The sequence below is a fragment of the Labrus mixtus genome, chromosome 7 (genome assembly GCF_963584025.1).
Source record: "Labrus mixtus chromosome 7, fLabMix1.1, whole genome shotgun sequence".
Lineage (NCBI taxonomy): Eukaryota > Metazoa > Chordata > Actinopteri > Labriformes > Labridae > Labrus > Labrus mixtus.
In genome coordinates this window covers 22,974,546-22,998,582 of record NC_083618.1, presented here as the reverse complement: position 1 = coordinate 22,998,582, position 24,037 = coordinate 22,974,546, and the positions used below count along the sequence as shown (strand labels likewise).

The 24,037-nt window shown below is 41.6% G+C and overlaps 1 protein-coding gene across 1 annotated transcript; it reads right to left on the bottom strand.

Annotated features, from left to right (window-relative positions):
- Positions 1 to 7,865: 7,865 nt before the first annotated feature.
- On the bottom strand, positions 7,866 to 23,625 carry asip1 (agouti signaling protein 1). Its single transcript, XM_061041336.1, has 4 exons — positions 23,345 to 23,625; positions 9,943 to 10,117; positions 9,598 to 9,647; positions 7,866 to 8,486 (listed from the first exon to the last, which is right to left on the bottom strand). Exons 2-4 carry the CDS (start codon positions 10,109 to 10,111, stop codon positions 8,322 to 8,324), a joined length of 384 nt encoding a protein of 127 aa, XP_060897319.1. The 5' UTR covers positions 10,112 to 10,117; positions 23,345 to 23,625; the 3' UTR covers positions 7,866 to 8,321.
- Positions 23,626 to 24,037: the final 412 nt, after the last annotated feature.

The following is a 24,037-nucleotide window of genomic DNA, read 5'->3' as shown; positions in this document are numbered from 1 at the left end:
AAAGAAAACTATTTTGAATTATTTGAAGTTGTCTTTTGGGAATTTTCTTGGCTGCAAAAAGAAATCAAATCAATCACGAGTGAGACGGAACCAAGAACACTCAAAGTGTTTCAGCTTGGGGCGCCGGATGGCTTAGTGGTTATGTCGCATGCCCCATGTGCAGATGCTACAGTCCTCGTAGCAGAGACCTTGGGTTTGAATCCCACCTCGGCTCTTTGCTGCATGTCATCCAGTTGGGCGTGCCCGGAAACCCAACAAAGGGAGGTGTCAAGGAGGCATCCTTATTAGATGCCCAACGTCAAACTAAGATAAGATAAGATAAGATAATCCTTTATTTATCCCACAACGGGGAAATTTACAGTGTTACAGTAGCAAAGAGCAAAGATTGCAAACAAAAAGTGAACACAGTACAATTTAAATATAAAAAGAAAAATTAAGAATGTACAAAAAAATAGATAGATACTAAAAAATAGATTTAAAAAATAAAAAATAGATCAGCTATTTGACAAAAGTGTAGTCCGTAATATTCAGTGTAACACAGACATGCACACAGTGCACATAAAGTGTCACATGTTATTGCACAAAGTGGTTTGATAAACATAATATAACATTATTATTGCACAATGTCAGGGTAAATTGTCCGGTTGTGTGTGTGTTTTGTGATCTACTGGGAGCAGGCTTGGTTAAACAGTCTGACTGCAGCAGGAAGGAAGGACCTGCGGTATCTCTCCTTCTGACACCGCGGGTGGCGAAGCATGCGCTGAAGGAGCTGCCCAGAGCTGTTACAGTTCCATGCAGGGTCAGAAACAGATGACCTAGAGCAATGGTTCCCAACTGGTGGGTCGGGACCCAGAGGTGGGTATGTGGCGCCATTCTCAGTGGGTCACAAATCTGTGCCTGGAAAAAAAAGTTGTGAAAGAAAGTCTGTGAAGACTTTTTGTTTTGTTCGGTTTATTGCTTCTGTCACATGTCTTTTTTACTGACTGAGTTCCAAGCTGCTCAATTCTTCATCAGAAAAATCTGATTGGTCGAAAAAATTATTATTATTTTTTTCACAAAGGAGTTGGTGGTGGGTCCTGAGGCTAGACAAGTTGAGAACCACTGAACTAGGGCACATATAGCCTAGATGAATAAATTACTGTAGTATTGGGTGTTTTCACACCTGGATCGTTTGGAGAAGTTGTTCCCGCCTTGATCCCGGTTCTTTTGGACACATGTGAACAGCCATCGCCGATTTTCTTTCCAGACACAGATTTCCATCTCTAACCAAGGCCTGCCTTATTTCAACAGTAGTGTGCACTTTTAAATTATTTTGTTGGAGAATTTCAACACATTCTGAAACTTCTAAGTAAGCTTTTAAAGGAGACCTTGTGTGTGCTTGTAGTCCAAACGGTTCAAGAGCAGCGTTCTTTTTCCTTGCGGTTATTCCTCGTATTGGGCAACATGCAGGATCTGTATCGTTAGCGCGAGCTTCCTCCAACGTGCTGCAGCTGACTGATGCCCAGGTCTCTGAGGGGTTTGGACAGGCAGATTGTAGGAGCCATGTTTGTGAAGTGCAAACACAAATTGTTCCAGCAGGTGTCGCCTTTGGGTTAAGGTGAAACTCTATATAGGTAGGAACTATCACTGGGGTGTCAGGTGTTGCTAGACGGGGAGCAATTACACTTTTTTGACCACTGTATGCCACACTATGAGGTAACAGGAGTGATTGTAAATGGACATGGCTGGATTATTGTTTGAACAGTTCACATGTGACAGTAATCAAGACATTGATGGAATGAGAAATAAATATTCCTAAACGAAGAAGATATTGGACTGTCTTATTTCGAATTCTTACGCTCAGGAGCGAAGCTGGCAAGCGCGTCAATTAATAGGCTAGATTAGCCCGTCTATGTAGCCCCTCAGCGGCTTTAAGTTTTAGGCTTAGCCGCTATATTCAAGTCAAAGAAGTTGTTAATGACGCTTGCAAATGGATCGCTTGGAAATGTTGCAAAGTGAAAGAAAAGCTAAGCTAAACAAGGCTGGCAAATTAAGAAGAAGAAAAGTGGAAGCACCATTACATCATTCGGAACACGCCCCGTACAATGCTCAGTCAATGGAGGAAAGGAGACTTTGCAACATAATGCAAAGGCAAAATGAGATAACAGCAGCCATGGTTCATCAACAACGCTTAATGTTATTGCCAGCAAGAGACATTCCAGTATTTGATGGGAATCCTCTTCACTACATCTCCTTTAAAAGAGCATTTGAACAGGGAGTGGAGGAAAAAGTTGGAAAAGCCGATTGCCTGTATTACCTCGAACAGTTCATTAGAGGGCAGCCAAGGGACCTGGTGCGTAGCTGTCAATATTTGGCACCGGATCATGGCTATGCTCATACAAAGCATCTGTTGCAGGAACATTTTGGCAACGAGTATAAAATTGCAACAGCATACATGGAGAAAATCTTGGATTGGCCTGTAATAAAAGCCAAAGATGTGAATGCTTTGCAAGCCTACTCTCTTTTTCTGTGTTCATGCTGTAACGTAATGGAGAAGCTGCAGTACTTGAGAGAATTAGACATGTCAAGCAACATGAGAGCAGTCATGTCGAAATTGCCGTTTAAGCTGAGAGAGCGCTGGAGAAGCGTAGCACATGATATATCGGAAACATCACATCACAGAGCTCTGTTCAAAGATTTGGTTGCATTCATTGAAAAACATGTCAGGATCTTATCGGACCCTCTATTTGGTGACATTCGAGATTCACCGCCTGGAACAACTGCTGCAAGGGTTGTAAACAAGCTGAAACCACAGACAGTAAATCGAGTGAAAAGGAACAGCTTTGCTACCACAGTTGCCACTGTGCAACCTGTCGAGCGCTCCTCAGAAGTAAGGGCAGTCTTACCAGCTCACGGATCTGCAGCAAAGCTAAGTTGTGTGTGCTGTACCCAAAATCACTCATTGGAAGAATGTCAGTCTTTCAAAAGGAAGAAGCACAGAGATAAAGTATGCTTTCTGAGGGAAAAGCAGCTTTGCTTTGGTTGCTTAGGAGCCGGACACAGGAGTCGAGACTGTGAAAAACGTTTGACATGTAACATATGTCATCAGAGTCATCCAGGTGTGCTTCATATTGACAAGAGGGAGAGACCTAACATAGACATAGAACAGTCAAAGGATCAAGACTCTGGTTACGGCATTGCATCTCATAAAACACGTGGTCATACAGGGGCCGGTAAGGATTGTTGTCTTCTCTCAATCCTACCAGTCCAAGTTAAATCTAACAAAGGAGATCAGATAATAGAAACATATGCTTTTCTCGATCCTGGCAGTACAGCCACCTTCTGCTCGGAGAATCTTATGCACAGGCTTAATCTAGCTGGAAGACGAACCCACTTTCTTCTGCAAACCATGGGACAGGAAAGGGTGGTTCCAGCATATGAGTGTTCAGACTTGGAAGTGGATTAAGGACCAACATCTTCTATAGTCTCCCAGAAGTCCTCACACAGAAAAATGCCTGTTAGTCCGGACAACACTGTGAATGAAGGAGATTTGACAAAATGGCCATACTTTTCAAACGTACAAATTCCCAGCATAAAGGCTAATGTCGACCTGTTGATTGGAAGCAACGCTCCCAATCTGTTGGAACCTTGGGAGGTCATTAATAGCCAGGAGGATGGCCCATATGCTATAAGAACAGCATTGGGATGGGTCATTAATGGTCCTTTGCAAAGAAATGACAACAGTCTAGAAGAGAAGTGATCTTCAGCCGTTGTCAACAGGATTTCTGTGCGTAGGTTGGAAAAAATGCTGAGTGAACAGTATAACCATGATTTCAGTGAGAAGGCTACAGAGGAAAAGAGGCTCTCAAGGGAGGACATCAAATTCATGGAGAGTGTGGAAAAGTCAGCAACTCTGGAGGACGGTCACTACAGCCTGAAGTTGCCTTTTAAGAAAGACAGCGTATACCTGCCCAACAACTTTCCGGTGGTGAAGCAAAGATTACTTGGTCTGAAAAGGAAGCTTTTGAACAACAAACAGTACCATGAAGAATATAAAACATGCCTCAATGAGTTGATTAGTAAAGGCTATGCAGAGCCAGCTACACATCATTTGGATTGTAACAGTGGCAAGGTGTGGTATATTCCCCACCACGGTGTATATCACCCAAAGAAGAGGACTCTGCGAGTGGTGTTCGACTGTGGTGCAACGTTCAAAGCGACATCTTTGAACCATCAACTCTTGCAAGGTCCCAATCTCACTAGCACCTTGCTAGGGGTCCTCCTAAGATTCAGGCAAGAACCAGTTGCAGTCATGGGTGACATACAGGCAATGTTTCATCAGGTCAAAGTGGCTGAGCAGGACAGAGACTTCCTCCGCTTTTTATGGTGGCCGGATGGAGACCTGACCAAAGAAGTGGCTGAGTTCAGGATGACTGTGCATCTTTTTGGCGCTGTGTCCTCTCCTAGCTGTGCTAGCTTTGCTTTGAGGAAAACAGCAGATGACAATCAGTCTGATTTTCCTGCTGCAGTGATTCAAACTGTAAAGGAAAACTTTTACATGGATGATTGTCTGAAGGCCTCCGAAGAGGAAGCTGCCTTCATGGTAAAAAACCTAAACGCTCTCTGCCAGAGGGGAGGGTTCACATTAAACAAATGCATTAGCAACAATTGCACCATGTTGCAATCTATCACTGAGGAACGCAGAGCTAAAGACTTGAAGGAACTGAATCTGGACAGAGACAAACTTCCTGAAGAGAGAGCTCTTGGTCTGCAGTGGTGTGTTGAGACGGATTCCTTTAAGTTCAAGATGGAGATCCATCCAAGATCTTACACCAGGCGTGGAATGTTGTCTGTGTCTAGTTCTGTGTATGATCCTCTGTGGTTTCTTGCACCAGTTGTGCTGCCTGCTAAAATCATGCTACAAGAGCTTTGCAGAAGAAGCTTCGGATGAGATGAGACCATACCCCAGGATATCTTGCATCAATGGAAAAGGTGGTTGGAAGAGCTGGATATGCTGTCTGAGTTCAAGGTAGAACGGTGCATTAAACCAAAGGACTTTGGACAACACGTACATGCTCAGCTTCATCACTTTTCAGATGCTAGTGAAGCAGGATATGGAGCTGTCACTTATCTCAGGATGCAGAATGACAAAAACGACATACACGTTGCATTCCTGATGGGAAAGGCCAGAGTGACACCTTTAAAAACTGTTACCATTCCCCGCTTGGAGTTGACTGCTGCTGCCCTTGATGTTCGTGTGGACCTAATGCTGAAGACAGAGCTCAAGCTCCAGTTACAAGAGTCTATCTTTTGGACAGATAGCACTTCTGTGCTCAAGTATCTAAAGAATGAAGACAAGCGTTTCCATACATTCATGGCAAACAGAGTTTCATCTATCAGAGGAGCTACCAGGACTTCACAATGGCGGTATATTAGCACTAAGGAAAACCCAGCGGATGATGCATCCAGAGGAGTAAGGATCGGAGACTTTGTTCAGTCGAATAGGTGGATTGAGGGTCCAAAGTTTTTGAGTACACCAGAAGAGGACTGGCCGATAAACACAGTTGATACTGTAATAGAAGCAAATGACCTGGAGGTAAAGAAAGAAGCTTTGGTGAACGTGGTTCAAGTGGAGAGCTCACCTGATGCCACTGGTCAGCTGATGACCTACTTTTCAGGAGACTAAAAGTAGCAGTAGCTTGGTTCCTTAAACTGAAAAGGGCTTTTTTGGAAAGGAGTCGTAGGAGGCGTGAGTTGGAGGCTTCTGATGCCATTGAACAGAGTGTAATTCAGAACAAAAGGCAAGGAGACGGAGAAAGGTCAAAGGGACGAGCTCTGTCAACAGAAGATCTTTTGGAGGCTGAACAGACCATTGTTCGTTACTATCAACAGCAAAAATTTGGAGAGGAGATTGCTGCGTTGTCTTGTGGAAAGGATACAGTGAGCAGGCACAGCAGTATCTACAGGTTGGATCCATATTTGGATAACGGTCTCCTGAGAGTTGGTGGGCGTCTGACTAAAGGCTCTTTACCAGAGGAAACTAAACACCTTCCTAACACAACATCCTTGCAAAGGATCAGCATGTAGCCACTCTCATTATCAAGCACATTCACAGACAGCTTGGTCATAGTGGTCGCAACCATACATTGTCCACCCTAAGGAGGAAGTACTGGGTTACAAGTGCCAACTCAGCTGTGAGGAGGGTCATAACAGAGTGCTGCTTCTGTAAGAGATATGATGGTAAAATGGTGGAGCAAAAGATGGCAGATTTGCCGAAGGAAAGAATTCTCCCTGATAACCCACCGTTTACTAATGTTGGAGTCGACTACTTCGGTCCACTTGAGGTGAGAAAGGGACGGAGCACAGTCAAGCGCTATGGAGTGATATTCACATGCCTGGCAAGCAGAGCAGTTCACCTGGAAGTAGCTAACTCTCTGGACACAGATGCATGCATTAATGCTTTGCGCCGTTTCATCTGTAGGAGAGGTCAAGTCATTCAAATACGTTCAGACAATGCTACCAACTTTGTAGGAGCAAAGAGGGAGCTAAAGGAAGCGCTGGCATCTCTAAATCACTCACAGATTCAATGAGTTTTGCAGCAAAAAGGTATCAAATGGTGCTTCAACCCTCCATCAGGTTCACACCATGGTGGTGTGTGGGAGCGAGTAATTCACTTGGTGAGAAAGATCCTCAGTTCAGTTATCCAACAACAAAGACTGGACTTTCTTTCTATGGAAAGGCCACAGCTCCCACTAACAGCTCATTTATCTTCATTATTGCTCTCCAAAGGGAATATTAAAATGCATGTGTTTATCCTGTTGTGTGCCTGGGAATCAGAGCCGGAGGGCTCTCTGAAAACATGCTCTGTAGTCAGGCAGTAAGCAGAGACTAAAGAGATCAATTTCTGAGCTGAATTAGTTTTACTCGGAAGCTCTCGACTAAGGATTGAGCTGCTTCTGGAAAATTGAGAAGTGAATGTTAAAGGGGACATATAATAAAAAATCCTCTTCTACAGTGTTTTTGAACACATATTTGGGTAACCTGAGTGTCTACCGACCCACAAAATGTGAAATAAACCCATCCAGTCCTTTGTTTATGGTCTGCACAAGTCTTACAACACAGAGAAAAATGCTCCATTTCAAATGTGCTCTCCTTGTGATGTCACAGTGGGATTCTGGTAAAATCAATTTTAGACCACAGGGGACTGTTTGAAAAGGTGGAGAGAGGGGATAATATAAACTCTTTAAAGTGATTTGTTTAAAAGATCAAACTAATGCAACAATTTTCTACTGGAAAAATAAACAAATGATCAGGATTTTTTTTGGCAGAGAATATGACACGCTCTTTACTGTTGGTACAAAATGATTCCTTAATGGACCGGAGTAAACCAAGGAAGAACTTCTGCAGATGGAGACTGAACAGGTCCAAAAGAGAGATGGGGAACAGCATGTAATGGGCGACAGTATCTCAGTCTGTAGGGACTTGGGTTGGGAACCGGAGGGTCGCCGGTTCAAGTCCCGGTGCGGAAGTTAGTCTGGTAGCTGGAGAGGTGCCAGATCACTTCCTGAGCACTGCCGAGGTGCCCTTGAGCAAGGCACCAAACCTCTTCCCCACCACCAGCTCAGGAGCGCCCGCTGTGGGCAGCTCCGTCACTCTGACATCTCTCCATTAGTGCATGTCCATAGGATCCTGTTTGTGCATGTGTGTGTTGCATGATTACAGAGTGTAAAAACACTTGCGGGGATCAATAAAGTTAATCTTAATCTTAATCTTAATACTTAAGACCGTGAGTGTCACCGCTCTTGCCCGTTTTCTGGTTTTAACCACCAGACTTTGATCATTTGGACCCTTTGATAAACCGTAGACAGAACAATAACGCTGGTGTGTAAAATGTTCTTAAATGAGTTTATTCATACAATGCTACTTAAGTATTTCGTACCCATTGTAATACATTTGTAGTAATGCACATTCATGTACTTCTGTGTAAAAATAAAGCAATCTATAAATCTATTTGAGCCAGCATTTTCACTGTATGCATGCTTTAAGCTCAAAGTATGATAAAAACACAGTTACAAACTCTTTAAAAAAAAAAAAATGTTTTCTGTAAAACTCTCGTACACGAGTTTCATGGCAGTGCTATAAGCGGTACACCCTGTTAGATCGGAAAAGTTCACTGGTGTCCATTGGTATAAAGTGCTATCATGCAGTGAATTTTAGGCAAACATTACAAACCAAGAGCTACAAGTCATCCACTTCGAACGGTGGTCACCTCGAGCGGCTCGATGCAGCATGATGTTGTGATGCGTTAGCTTGTAGCTGAGTCGAGCCGCAGGCTTTGGCGTTCAGCAGCGAGGGTTACCCATCCGACAGAAACAGACTGTTCTGAAGAGCCGGCACTGACAGAAGGCACAGAAATCACAGCACACGTTGTTGGGAGATTTACAGCTTCCCCACAGGGGGATACAGTTAGCAGGGGGAGGAGGGCGCTTCTTCACACCAAATTTGTTCTGAGAGAGAAAGAGAATGAGAGAGAGAGAGAGAGAGAGAGAGAAAGCGAGAGAGAGAGAGAGAGAGAGAAAGAGAAAGAGAGAGAGAATATGAAAGACAGAGAGAGAGAGAGAAAGAGAGAGAGAATATGAAAGACAGAGAGAGAGAGAGAGAGGTGGTTAATAATGATATAGTACCATAAGAGTCAAAATACTGTAACATTCCAGATTTAGCCAAAAAATGGGTCTTGGACAAATATGTGATGTAATAATCTCAATGTAAAATGTCTACTTGTTTGGTTCTATTTGCATGTTGTAGTACAGAACATGATCAGGACGAGGGTTGAACGATAACATAATTTTAACATCCCAATTGCCACTAGGGCCTCTGCAAAAGTCTCATCGCAGGACGCACTAGTCAGGCTGCCATTTTTGTGTTGATTCAAACACAAACCGCCAGTTTTCTTGTTTGCATGACTAATCTACAATAAAAGTCCGTCTGAGATTTCCTTCAGTAGTCAGAGCACTGAAGGATGCATGTTAAAAAGTACTACAGATAATGCTGCTGCCTGCACAGATAGACCCACATGACGCTCGAGGCAGACGCTTACGTACAGATCTGAAATGCAGCACCTAGTCCTGTCGTTAGGTGGACTGAAAGTTATAGTGAGACAGGATTTCCATGGAGACCGCCATGGACGAGCTTCCAAAGCCCCCCGCAGTAACCAATGAGGCTTCATCTAACAATTTCAACTTCATCTAACTACAGCTAGCACAATTTCATGATACAAAATGAATTGTGCATCATGCAATATAGTAGGTATTGGGGTGGCAGTAGCTCAGTCTGTAGGGACTTGGTTGGTTCTGGAAATTGGTATATTAACTGGAGAGGGGCCAGTTCACTTCCTGAGTACTGCCAAGGTGCCCTTGAGCAAAGCCCCGACCTCCCCCCCCCCCCCAGAAACCAGCTCACGGGCGCTCGCTGTGGACCGCCCCCTCACTCTGACATCTCTCCATTAGTGCGTGTCCATAGGATCCTGTGTGTAGCATGACTCAACAACAGAGTGTAAAATAGAATTTCACCTTGTGGAATTAATAAAGTATATCTTCTTTATTTCAGTCGGTTGCATACCTTTCTCTGTTTCTTTGACTTTCTGTTCTTCCTCGTCGATTTAGGCAGCTCTGAAAGGAGAACATTACAGTGTACATGATGATAAATGGAGATGAATAAATTGATTTATGTTAAAAAGTTGGTGGACCATCGTGCAGATGACCAAACTGTTCTATGAGATAATTGGAGAAGAAATATCTCTTTGAAAAGTCACTGGTGTGGCTTGCAGCATCGTGCAAGCATGACAAGGAACATTGAAAAAGCAGCATCATGGATTTGATAACACATATGTGGAGCATTTAAGCAGTGACATTCACTCTGCAGACAGATAAAGCGAAAGACTACATTTTACAATCGCAAACTTACCTACAATGAGAACAGGAGGTGAGGGGACCTCAAGGTTTTGAGACAGAGCGTTAGAAACAACCACCCTGTTGTTGGAGAGTCGCTCCTCTGGGATCATGTGGGCGGAGCCGAAAAGGTACTGTGTTGCAGCACAGAGGACAAAGCAGCCGAGCAACAGGACGGAATGCATCTTTCTCTGAAATACAAAGAACAATCTTTGGTCAGTCCCTCAGGAAGGAGCCTCTGTTCCTGAAAGAAACATACTAGAGGGAGGTGAGGGGAGAGGTTGAGAAAGAGAACAGCATTCTTGGCAAACCAAATCCCAAATTTGAGGATGTGGTAAGGAGGGCAAAATCTAGCTAAGTGTCTTATCCAAGTAGACTACCCTACAAGGTCAGAACTGTCGAAAGTTACTCTTGGAGTGCCCTGAAGGTGATCTGGAGGAGAGGAAAAAGAGGGGAAAGAGGGCCTGGTAGAACCACTGCCAGATCTTTCCAATGCCTATTATCCAGCAACCAACAAGCTGATTGAGGCTGTATTTAGCTTAGCATGTAGCTAACAACCATAAGTTAACTCAGCCACACTCCTAATTATCCAAATGAATGAATGTATTTGGCTTAAAAAACACACACCCTTACAGTTTTTACCCATGAAGAAATTAGTCGAGACCACAACCGTGTTTTGAACCAGGCTGTGGTGCTGTAAATATGGGCATTCTAACATTAGGCGTTTTTCGAACCGCGGGAAGATTTTCATAGTTCTATGAACTGTAGGAACCTCCCTCAGGAACCATGAACTATTCTAGTTCCTAGAACCACATTAAGGAAGGAACCTTTTTAGCTCCTGCCTCAGAGGAGGTACCATGGCGGGGCGAATGCAGACAGAGAATAAAGTCCCCATGGTTTGAAGTTCTCAGTGATCTCCCGAGTGGATAGTTCCTCTTCATAAAGTTCCCAGAACTGTTAGGTCAAATTGTGTCTTTGCATTGGCGGTTGCTGCATGGTTATCCGTTTAAAAATAAAACACGAAGTTTAACCCCAAGAAAAAACAATTTACTTTACAAAAGACGCAGAACTTACAGGATGAATTGGATGTTAAGCACAGTGCTGCACGGAGTAACACCTGAGGGAAACCTCTGCTCTTCTCACACCTGTCGAATGCTAATTAATAGTACTGACTCTGCAGGATGAAGCTCAGCAGAGAGCTGCAGCACTGTGGGAAGTGTAGTTGGACATGCCAACAGAAGAGTTCAGCCAAGTTTCACCTGTTTTTCTTATTTTTCAGACCGTTCAGAACACCATGATACTCTTCCTCTGAGTCTCAGTGTTTCTGCCTCAGCCTGACATAATTTGCTGTGATTAGTGTAATTGAGTGTTTAGTTGTTAAATCTCCTCTGTTGTTTGTTCTTTTTTCGCTCTCAGCAGGGTGTGATCGAGCCTGTTTGGTTTCTGGATTGTTGGCTGTAGTTCTTGGTTTGAATCATGTTACCAGAGAGTAGACGGAGAAAAAAAAACTTTGCACATCCCTTTCATAAGACAGGTTTGTAGACGAGCAATGTGTGCATCAAAAACTTCAGGTAAACTACCACACAGTGTCTAACTGGCAAACAAACTTTTATTGGCAACGTTTCAGTACTAGACCAAAGGTAAAGGTTTGCCTGATGAGGGTTTAGTAACCAGATTTAAACCCCACATTCTGGTGTGACAAGCTAATACAGTTTAGTCATCTTTAAACTTTTGGGGAAAAGGGATATTGAAAGAATTATCTAAACCTGTACAAGGTCAGGGTTCAAAAACATTCATATTAAACTTCAGATTTCTTCTGAAACTTTCCAAAAACAGGTGAAACACCCAAATGGCCAAAACGATCTGCAGTGGGAAAGGAAAACATGGAGAAAAGCACGACAAACACAAACTTTGAACTCAACAATTTATCTTCAAAAAATGAGAAAATCCTTCCTTAAATACCAACTATGGAAATCGATGTGTGATTGCTGCTTCACATCTGCAAGTATAAGGGTGTAAGGATGCACTTATCCAATATTTAGCATTAAGTCCAATAATGATATAAAAACGCCGCCCTGAGGAAAACAGACTTGTTGCATCTGGTGAGTTTTTGGTTGAGTTTCATGAAAAGTTTGGAATCTAACGAGCCAGGAGGAGTCTTTGAGTTTATTTAGCAGAAAGTGGAGCAAGGATGATGATATAGTAAGGTCGTTTCATCAATGCATTCAGTAGCCTCTGTACATGGTGCAACATAACAGCTAGGGCTCGGCTATCCGGGCGCTTGTAGATACATGTGTACACATGGAGCGCATTATGCGAATTAAGTACAAATGAACGTTTTGACACACAAATGCAACGCTTCAGCAAGACGGGACAACATGTGTGTTGTGGGCTTTTGTTTGTGCATTAACAAATTAAGCACATCAACAAACACACACACACACACACACACACAAAAACTGCTATTAGCATAAATTGAAGTGTGTACTTCTGATGATTAGTGGGATTCTGTAAATCACAGTATTGCCAACTTTTAGCGCACATTAACTTCTACCTATTCTTCTGACAATGCCGTTCTGTGTAGGCTTGTTTACGAGCACTGTTAAAACTCATAAAGTGACGCATCAGTGCGCCCACTAATGACCCTCAATCATCGGATTCTGTGTAAACCGGCGATCATTAGCCCTGTCCGTTTGGAAGGAGGGAAAATGAACACAGCTGTGCTTCAGGGGTTTTATGAGCTGAGGGGCTCTTTTATTAGATTACAGTGGAGAGGTACAGTGTGTGACACTGGCAGCAGAGCATCCCAACACATGGTACCACTTTGAACAAACATGTCTCTAAATACCTGGACCGCAGCGTTAAACATTAAGCGTTATTATTCTGACACTTTGAGAAACAAAGGGGATTTAAATCAACATGGATACAAGTCGCTACGACCACTTAGAAGGAGGTGAATACGTTCATTTGTTAAATAATGTTGTATTTAGGGCGCAGGATAGCCTAGCCATTATGTCGCGCGTCCCATGCACAGAGGTTATAGTCCTCATTTCAGAGACCATGGGTTCGGTTACGACCTTGGCCCTTTTGCTTAATGTCCCCCACTCTCCCCAAAACGATCAGAGAAGTTTTTTTCAGGCCTCACTGAGACAGAACATGAGTCGCACTGCGTTCAAATGAAACTGAGGATCTTCTGTTCTCTCTGTGTGGAGTCTGTGTCTGTTAAAACACACACATACATGCAGGCTCACACTTACACACACTTACACACATGTTGTAGAAAACATTGAGGAAGCTTTGGTGGAACTGGAAGAAGACGAACATCAGAGCAAGCAGGAAGACAGATTTTTCATGCTGAAATAATTACGCTGGGATTGGATGATGGACGTTGGAAATAAAAACCCTTTGACTTCTTTTTAAATGGATCCTTTTTCTGATTTCACACACACACACACACACACACACACACACACACACACACACACACGCGCGCGCACACTCAGAATTTACAACCAGACACATCTGGAAAGTTTTCGTACAGAGATAAAGAAGCTTGACACATTTTATTAAAAGAAGAAAACACCTCATTTCACCATCCATTATCTATACCGCTTTTCCCGTTTAGAGTCTCGGAGGGCTGGAGCTTATCCCAGCTCCCATTGGGCGAGACGCAGGGTTACACCCTGGACTGATCACCAGCCAATCATGGAGCTGACATTTAGAGACAGACAACCAGCCACACTCACATTCACACCTACAGACAATTTAGAGTCAGCAGTTAACCTAACGAGCATGTCTTTGGACTGACCACCAGAGCCTTAAGTTGCACAGAAATTAAATTCTGAAGTTTTCATTTGTTTTGATGTTATTTAGTAATTGTGTGAAACACTTTTACAAAATTTGAGACAAATTTACATTTTGAAAAACTGGCTCAAAGGAGTTCCACAAAACGGGCAAAACTCTTTTCTGTCACCACAAACTGCGTATCATTCGACAAGTCCTTCCACCAAAACAAACGAATTGACCCCTCACCCGATCACTTCCGGGTCACTTCTGTCATTTGGTACGTTCTCTTTCCGTCAAGATTCTGTCGTTTGTAAAATTGTTTGGGGACTTGGGTAAGTGTTTTGGTTTTGTAATTTTGTTTTATAAAACGTCAAAAAAAAAATTCAAAATGTAAACTTTTTCTCAGATTTGTGTTTCACATTTTGTAATTTTGCTTTGCACTTCCCAGCCACCGTAATCATGTACTAAAAATGGTTAAAATCCTCTCTGGAGTCTTTTTTTGTCCCTTCTGGGCAGCTGTAGAAAAGGAGAAAGGAAAAATAAATGTGAATAAATGATCTGCAGGACGAGCACACAGAAGAAACTGAGTTTAGTACTCACTCGTCTGTTAAAGTAAAATGTGTTTCCTTCCTCTGGTCTTTATCTTTTCATTTGATCACATTTAAATATATCTGCCGTCTATAAAACCGTCTTAAGGAGCCGCTCTCTCCATTGGTGAGGCTGTAAATGGTACAGAGTGTTTTTATGCTTATGATTATTCAGGGGTTGTATATCACTCCCTGCAGGCGTCACCAGCACTACAGACTGAATCATTCCCCACAGACCGCAGCACAGAGCCGCTGATCTCCGTCTTTACGATGCAAGAAACCGCTGCAGGAGCAGAGCTCAAAGGTTAACGATGATAATGCGTCCGTGAAACTCGACCTTCCCCCTTTTTTTTACCCTTGAGACGTGGGACTCTGTAAGCGGAGGAGTTTACTTTTTGTTTCACTCAGTGGGTAACCTGTGTTTGTTTGAACGTAAGACGGATGATTTGAGGAGTCTGAATGGTGCAGACAGTAGCTCTGTGTTGATTATCTGACATCTGGAGCTCGCCGCGGCATCGGCTCGTCTTTCTTCTGGTCGAGCTTCACAGGTACACGTTAATGAGTCCAAACTGCAGACGTCTGCATGTCCTTCAGAGGGTTTCCCGAACTCCGTCTGAGTTCTCTTGTTCAATAAACAAAAGGAAGGGAAATGCAATCACTTCTGTCCTCGACTTCAGAAAAGATTTATCGTCATTCGTGAATTGCTCGTGTTTTCTTTGACAACTTGTGACTTTTATCTCCAGAAACATCTGACTGTTGTTCTCTTTATGTTTTTCAAACAGAGTTGTAACATCATGTTTGACAGGATTATTGCTATTGTTGTTGTTCAAATATTAATTTATATCAGTGTGCCGCTTCCTCACATCTAAAACAACCTTCTCTCTAACAATAACTGATCGACTGATCTGGACGATGTTTATTATTATTTATTAATGTTTTTTATTTGATGTGAAGTCAGAATGAATTCATCTGAGTTGTATTTTTAACGTCCGGTCTCTCTGTATCAGCGGTTTCCAAATTTGGGATTGAGACCGCCCGGGAGGTCACAATCCCACAAAAGAGGTGTCGAGCGGGGGAGGGGGCTATAGGAGCAGGTAGAGGAGAGAGATTCCTGTAAAATGAGTTCAAGATTCAAGAATAACCAAACCTAATTGTCTACCACATGGTGACAGAAAATGACCTTTGGTTTAAATAACAACATTCAAACCCATTAGACTCATAAAATCACAACATCAAACCTAAAGTTCCATAAATCGGTAGAAGGACATGTGCACGACAAAAAGTTAGTGTTTCTTTAGTCATGTTTAAAATGCATTTAGCAGTAGGAATAAAAGAGTGTCTGTAAGTTCTCTTTTTAGCCAGTGGTCGTCTGAAACGTCTGCCTGAGGGAAGCAGCCGAAACTGAGGGTGAAGGGGATGTGAGGGGTCCTCAGTTTATTTCTTGAGATCTTAAGAAATAAATTGAGAGTTGTTGTCCCAAGACAACAGAGTGTAGCAGCTGTCAAGAAAACTATCAAAGTGTATTTGTCATGTCGGTAAAATGGAGATAAATAAAGTGTAATGATGCATTTCAGCCTGAGGCTTACATCGAGTTTTATACGATGATTCAAGTTTTAATGTATTTCTGATTAATATTAGCTCTGTTGTGTTCAACGGGGAAATCTTTTTACTTTTTCCCTCCGAGGTCATTTCAGAGCTTGAATCAGACGTTAAATCAGTTCTTCTTCTTTGACCACCAAGTATCTGTACATGAGTAAACACTGTGTGTACTTATTCAACCCCTGGATTTAAATACAGAACATGTTTTTGTATGAAAATCTGCCGGGGTTAGGGCCCTTTAAGGACTTCAATAAAAACATTTCTGTATTTTGATTCGAGCTCATCCAGCACATCAGAGCATCACCCCGCTCTACAAACTGTCGGTTTAATATTTCACAATGTGCAGGTCTCAGAGCGGTGCTGAGACACGGCGGGACGGCATTTTTAAACCCAAACATGACCTGAAGAGGCTTCATTCAAAATGTATGGTAATATCCTCCGTCCTGTTACACATCAGGCATCAGACCCCACGCTCACTCTACGGGACAGAGCACGCCGGTAAAGACAGGAAACGCCGATGCAGATAAAAGAGTGTTTAGATTTTTTATTCGCTCAGCGTGCTTGCAAAAGCCAGAGAGGGATGAAGTGGAGCGGGAGGCGCAAGAGGGGGGAGGAGACGGACTGACGGAGAATAAAGACATATGGGCCCTATGTCATAGAGACACTTCTGGTACGTGTGTGTGTGTATAAGTGTGTTTGCTTGTGTGTGCACACGCATACTTATCTAATAGGGGACATGAGCGTCGTTTCACACTCAGCAACAGGGGATGTTTTTGTAAATTAAAGAAAAGATTTTGCGTGTGTGTGTGCACATGCTTGTGTGTGTGTACATGCTTGTGTATGTGTGTGTGTGTGTGTGTGTGTGTGTGTGTGTGTGTGCTGTATGTTTATTTCTGTCTTGCGGTCATCTTTGATGCACCAATTCTTAAAAACACAAAAAATCTATTTAAAATAACTTAATTTAATAATAATTGAATTTGTGCATGAATTTTCACATTTTAGTAAAACTATTATTTTAAAAATACAAAAAAGTAACACTACATTTACTTGTGATATCTTTAACCATGAAGTTACTTCAAATGTGGTTTAATTATTTTTTCTCAGACACATTTATGTCAGTGTGCGCCCCACATTTGTGTGTGCTTGCATTTGTGAGTGACTTTAAAACAAAAAGGTTGATTAACATCCTGATATCAACATATCCTGTCCACACTCTTACCTGTGTGAACTTTAGATATTAATACAACAAAGATGAAATACTTAAAACTTGATATGTTTATGGTTATGTGTAGTTAACTTTGTGGCAAAAGGCAATCAGGCAGATTGACAGATGAGGTCAAATTAAATTGTATTTTTATTCTAAGAAAAGCTATTAGATTAGTTTAGTTTCCGAATCATTGTGCAAAACAATTAGCAAAGGAAATAAAGCAAAAACAGCAAGAATTTAAATGAAGATTAAAAAATAAGAAGCAATTACAAATATATACAATAGAGTATACAAATATAAAAACACAGAAGGTGCAATGAAGGAGTTGTGCAATTGACAGTAAAGATAAATCTCCACACAGAGTGCATGTAAAAAGAAAATACTCAAAGTCCAATGAGCGTTAATGTAACATATTAAATCAGTTTCAGCCTTCACATTACAGTGATGTTCTCTGACTGGGGGGCTGGATAAGAGTCTGTGGGGGGGTGGGGGCAGGGACGTTATTACGGAGGCTGGCAGCAGAGGGGAAGAAACTGTTTTTGTGGCAGTCTATTAATATATTTGAATCATGGTGTACAAAAAATAACAAGACAAAAGATGTTTTTTTTAACCAGATTTAGCTGACCTAAGCATATTTCAGTCTGTAGTCCCCGATAGGGCTGGGGAATGAATCAATTCAGAGACATTCAGAACCTCTAACCGATTTAATCTTTCCCTAGTCGATTATTTTTATTATTTTCAAGGCAGAGTCACACAACGACACGTCATCCGCAACAGAATTGTCCGTCGTTTGGACACATTTTGTCTAAAGGGAAGACGACACCGAACAAAAAGAAGTCAAATGTAAACACGGAAAAACTTAATTTCTACTTTCTAAAATTTTGAAGTTTTCATTTCAAGCGATGCTTTGGTTTCAGTTTGAAATATTCAATAAATAGCCTCAAAACAGTTCATTTCAGTTCAGATATGCACTCTTTCATTAGGAAACTACCCCAGCTTTAATAGTTGAGCATATTTACGGTAGAGACCTCGTCAGTGAACTATGAGGGCAAAAAACAGAAAAGAAATAATCGTTCATTAATCGTAATCAAGGTGAAATGTTCAATTAATCGTGATGTTGAATTGAGGTCATACCGCCCAGCTTAAGTCTACCGGACAGATGTCTCCCCCCCCCCCCCAACGCTGTAAACCTAGGGGAAACACTGGAGCGTGTGTGCATGCTTGTTACGGATGGGGCTCCATCCATGGCTGGAAAAGTGAATGGTCTGGCAGCACGTTGGTCCGTTGTTGCACCTCAGATGATGTCCTTGCACTGCATTGTGCATCAAACGGTGCTGTGCGCAAAACTAAGCGGTGAGCTTAAAACGACAATGGACAGCGTGATGGCTAATTAATTTCATTCGCTCCACATCAAGCCTCCAACATCGCTTATCCCGCAAGCTACTGTCAAACATGTCTGCTGAGCACCGCGACCTTCTTTTGCACAATGACGTCAGGTGGCTGTCCAAAGGCAAAGCAATGGAGCGTTTCCCTCCGCAGCACGAAGCTAAAAAAGGCAGAAACACACCTGAATCACATTCTGGACAACAACTTCATGGCTGATGTCTGCTTTCTGAGCGACATATTCAAACACCTGAATGACCTACATGAGGGACTACAAGGCAGAGACAAAACTGTCACTGATCTTCTGGAACAGATGCGCGCATTCCAAGTGAAATTGGACTTTTTCGCAACTGACTTGAGCACAGGCAGAATGCTGCATTTTCCAAACGCATCTCATCCCCGGCACAGATCACAGTTGTGATGACAGACTTCATTGCGAGGTTGAAAGAGAACTTTGCTGGTCGATTGGACAGACTTGCTCTTCCCACAGAGGTGATGGGCTTTGTCAGTTCACTGCAGCTACAGAAGGGGACTTGTCCGCCAGAGCAAAGGAAGTGGTGCCTTCCATCGACGAGGGGGAATTCATACTCGAAGTTGTCAACATGCAGTCATCCATAACCAAGGCACAGGAGCTTTGCACTAACGGGCCTGCAAAGTTTTGGAGTGATGCCAACGTTCATCAGTTCCCTAACGTGAAGAAAGTAGCAATCATTGTGCTCAGCATGTTTGGATCAACATATAAATGTGAATCAAGCTTTTCGCACATGAACTCAATAGAAAGCAGCTCTCGTTGCTCCCTGACTGACAATACTCTTCTCCAATGCCTTCGGATTGCATTGACATCTTACGAGCCAAAAGTCACTGCTCTAGTTCAGAAAAAAAAATGTCACTTCTCCCACTAAGAAAGTCAGCAGGGTAACTGTGGCCTACATATCAACATAATGTGGGATGCATAATAAAGCCATTCCTAATCACACATGTAGTGATTTAAAACAAACGTATTTATGTTTCTCCAATGTAGGAGACGTGGTATACATGTGTGTTAATTACTGTTAGAACTTGTTATGGGTACTGATAGCTTTGATAGCACTGATATTTCTTTTTATATTCTGTTAAATGCACTTTGAGATGTGCCTGGGTCAGATGTGACCAAAATGTTTTTTTGTTTAGTTTTTTTGCGAGTGGAATTTTTTTTGACTGTTGCTACCTCAGGTTCTGTTAAATTACACCTCTTTTGTTTTTAGGCATTTTTTGATATGCTTGTGTCAGATGTAATCACATTTAAAAGGGAAGCAATGAACAAAAAATAAAAAATGATTACATTAATTTGTGTTGGTTTGAAATTTATCATTAACTGCTGCTTACCAGCCACTGAAAAAGTCTGGCCCAGCTAAATTTCTTGGTTTTAAAATCTGGCCCAACTGAATTTGTAATTGAATAGCCCTGCTCTAGGCTATCGGCGCCCCTTAATTTCTGTTTTTATTACCTGTGCTGTGACATTGTCTTCTTGACTTTTATAATATTGCCATTAGCTTGTTGAACTTTTTTGTTTGTTGTTTTATTTTTCTTTAATTGTATTGCTTTATAGTCTCAACTTTTTTGAGACTGGACTGTTGTACATTTCTTATTTTCTTTATTACTTGTTTTTCCATTTATACATATTTCCTTCCTTCTGTCTCTGTTGGCCTTACTGCCGATGTTTATTGTGTTTCTGTCCTGAGTTCCTGTCCGTCAAAGCACTTTGTAAATGTCTGTTTTTAAAGGTTCTATTTAAATAAAGTTATCATTAATATTACTTCACCTGTCTTAAAGCAATATCACTGTGCCAACCGTAACCCCGAGCAACCTTAAACGCAAAGTGCATCATATTAAAAAAGTTACCCTTGCATATTGTATGCAAAGCACAAAATGTAAATATAAATGAAATTATTATTAAATCAAATAATTTATATCATCTCAACCTGAGAAAAATAATGATCTAGAAAATAAAATTGCACAAAAATAATTGTTATTTCCATCTTAGTAAAATCCTCCTGAGCACATTTCTCAGCCGTCCTACGGATAAATGAAATCACAGACATTTTTACATTTTGGACACACACACACACACACACACACACACACACACAGTACGGTATAACTACAACATGACCAGCTGCAGCTACATTCAGACGGGACTCTCTTTTTCTCTGCAGTTAAAGTCGAGTCTTGAAGAACAATAAATTCAGCCTGTTTGTGTGCGGGAAACGGTTTCTCAATTTAAATTAAATTCAGTTTCTATTAAAAGAGTGGGACAGGTTTAAAAAGGAAAGCTTACAAAAAGCTGCTGATATCAACTCCATGAGAAAACTATTTAAATACCTCGATGGACTCGTGCAAATTAGCTTCTTTTGTAACACAGGAGTTTACACTTTTCAGGCTCTTATGAGAATGTTGATGTACAAATGTATCTGCAGATTGAAGGATTCTCAGATTTCCAGTATTATGCTGCTGACAAATCATTCCTGTGGGGACACTGGTACAGCTATATTTTATAGTATTGGTGATGTCTGTTTGTTTTCTAATGGACTCCTGAGTCTGCCAATAAAGATGATGGTGATGATTCATTAATTATCTCTTTACCAATACTCAACATTTTTTAACAAGAGCTCCATCCATTGCAATACTTGGGCATTTATTCCAGCAGCTGCCCCGACAGTAAAAGAGAGGAAGCTGCTGCAGAGCTGGCTTCCCTGCATGCTGAGTGCAGTGAAGAGCTAAAGGAGACGAAAACTTGGAAATTCTCAGGGCTTACAAGGACGATCATTTCCAGAATGAGGAGAGGGATCAGAGCGCAGGATGCAAAAAAAAAAAAAACAACCTGATTTTTATCTATTTTCTCCAGCAAATAAAAAAAAAGTCTCACATCTGGAGCTGATTGTTCAAAGGTCGGAGAAAGATCGGAAAGAGAAAGTGTTTCTATCCTCCAAACAGCCAAGCTTAGTTTGCACTTTTTTTTCCTTTCGTCTTCTCAGTATTAGAAAATGTTAAACATGTGTTCAGGGGGTTTGTTAATAAATGCCTGGATAATCTTCTTCCTCACTCTACTTTTGGTTTTCAGCTCCGGGACACAGCGGGTGATCAGATATCTGAGCGAGGACACAAATCAACCATCAAGTAGCTGATGGAGATAATGCCTCTCACTGAGAATCCCTGAATGATCACAAATGTAGCATGCTGCACAGTGAGCTCATTCCTCATGTGATCACTGGGTTTAAGGTTTTAGCACGCAATGAAGAAGCCGGTTTAGTAGTCACACCATCATTGGGCCTTATAACACGGATCACTTTGCAGCATCCTGCACATTCAGCTTTCCAAAACACTTTGCACATTTTCTTCACATTAGAGGAACTCTGTGCTATGCTTCCTTTATTTTGAAGGTATTTTTAAATGTATTGTTATGCACAAAAATGCAGAAATTATGTGTTTGTGTAAAGAATATAAACCAGATCCTGATCCAGATTACAGTCAAAGTTTCCATGCATATTATCTATATCTACTTTATAAAACTGATGTTTTACAGCTCAATCATGGCTTTAATTTTGAACAGACAAAGACGCCAGACTATAATTACCAGCAACATTTATAGGATGCATGATATTTTCTGCTCATAAAATGTCACAATAATTCAAAAAACACTGCGAGTGTGTGATGATTTGTAACTTGTTTTTCTGACTGAAAAGGCAGATTTATGTGCAGACGCAGCTCAAGCACGCAGAAGGATTTTTAGTGACCTGCAATAGTGTTTGCTATTATAAACAATAAAACAAAAATGTCTGATGCAATGGAGAGACATGGAGCATGTGGCAAACATAAAAATAAAACAATAAATATGTAAAAGTCAACAAGCCATTATAATTTTGCGACGGTTATTTATTAACAGGGGACAAACGCACCGCTGCTGCAACGCATTCAAACTGTACTGTACTTTTTCTAAATAGTCAACAGTAGCTTATAGAAACATGCAAACATAACAATCACTGCATCATTTAAATGTTAACTTGATATAAAGCGTGTCAATTTTTATGTTAACAATTGTTCTGACTTTCATCTAAAATATTGGCTGCAGTTTTACAGGTCATGAAAAATCACTTTTTTTGCACTGTTTTGAAACTTTGCAAACAAATTAATGGAATAATAAAAGTGAATTTAATGCAAGGAAATGTAATGTGTGTGGAGCAGAGAGAGGTTTCAGATAAAGCGTTGTGTTCAGTGCAGCTGGTCGAAGACGCTTGAGATATTTATTTGCCGATAAGAGGACCAGACAACGGCGGGTGCTTTTCCTTTCAACAAAACCCAGCCGAGAAAAGTTTTATTGCATTAATCTCTGTGATTTTGTGGTAAATGTTAAATATTCCTCCAGTCTATTAACGCTTTAAAATTATTAAATTACTGTGTGTAGAGTTTTCGGTGCCCAGTCACCGTTTGAGATGTGATCGATCACGTTCAGCGATCGAGCATAAACACGTGGAAATAAAGAATTTATTTATTTATTATATTTTGATTAAAATCATTAGGTCCAGACATTTTTCTTTTTTTACTGTTCAATTTGCTTCTACAGCTTCTACTAAACTTCACAGGCCACAGCTGGAGAAATCCTCTGAAAAAACAGCTGGCACACAGTGAAAAAATGCACAACTCGTAGAGGACGATATCCACCAATATTTCTCCCTGACATGAAAGAGGTCAAATTCATCAAACGAGAATACAGTATTTAAGCTTCAGATGTCCTCGCCGTGCCTTCCCATGCTTGAACCCGAGTTCCTGAACTGCTCAAACACGACCAGATAAGGGTGAAAACTGCTGTCAGGTCTTACCTGTGATTCCTTGGTGCGGCTGTCCGTCAGTCTGTCACACTCACTTTTTCGCGCTCTCTGTTCCTTTCTATAGCGTGCTGCTCTCTGTTCTCCTTTCCTCCTTTTTTCTTTCTTGCTTCACGTTCTTATTGGTCCACACGTCCCCACTCTTCTTATGTCCTCTCCTCCCTCCCTTAATCCCTGATTCACCTCTGATTTTTGTCATTTTTTTTCCTCAAACTGTTTTTTTTCTCGCCTCGGTACACTGCCTCGTTTCCTGTATCTGTTTATCTTTCTCTCTCTCTCTCTCTGTTTGTTTTCTCTCTCTTTCTGCTACCCCTCCTTCTATCCCCCAGCCCCCCCCCCCCTCCCCCCCCCCCCCCCCCCCCATTGCTGCAGTGAGAATGAGAAAGGTCAGTTTTTTTTGCTGAGGTTAGAGAGAAAAAAATGTGAACCAGAACCCGCAGTGAGGATTGGTTTTCTAGTAGGTGACACCTCTACAGATATCACAGGCTGATAGAGGTCTCAGGAGACATCCTCTCTGGTATTGCTTCCACCTGTCACATCTGTCTTGAGATGTTCACTCGTCCTGTGATCGCATGACATGATCCCATCTCTTAAACCACTTTTCCCATATTATGTCATTGTCACTTTGAGTTGGTTGGGATTTCCTACATTTCCCAGAATGCTTCTGAACCTTCAGCATAAGCTCCC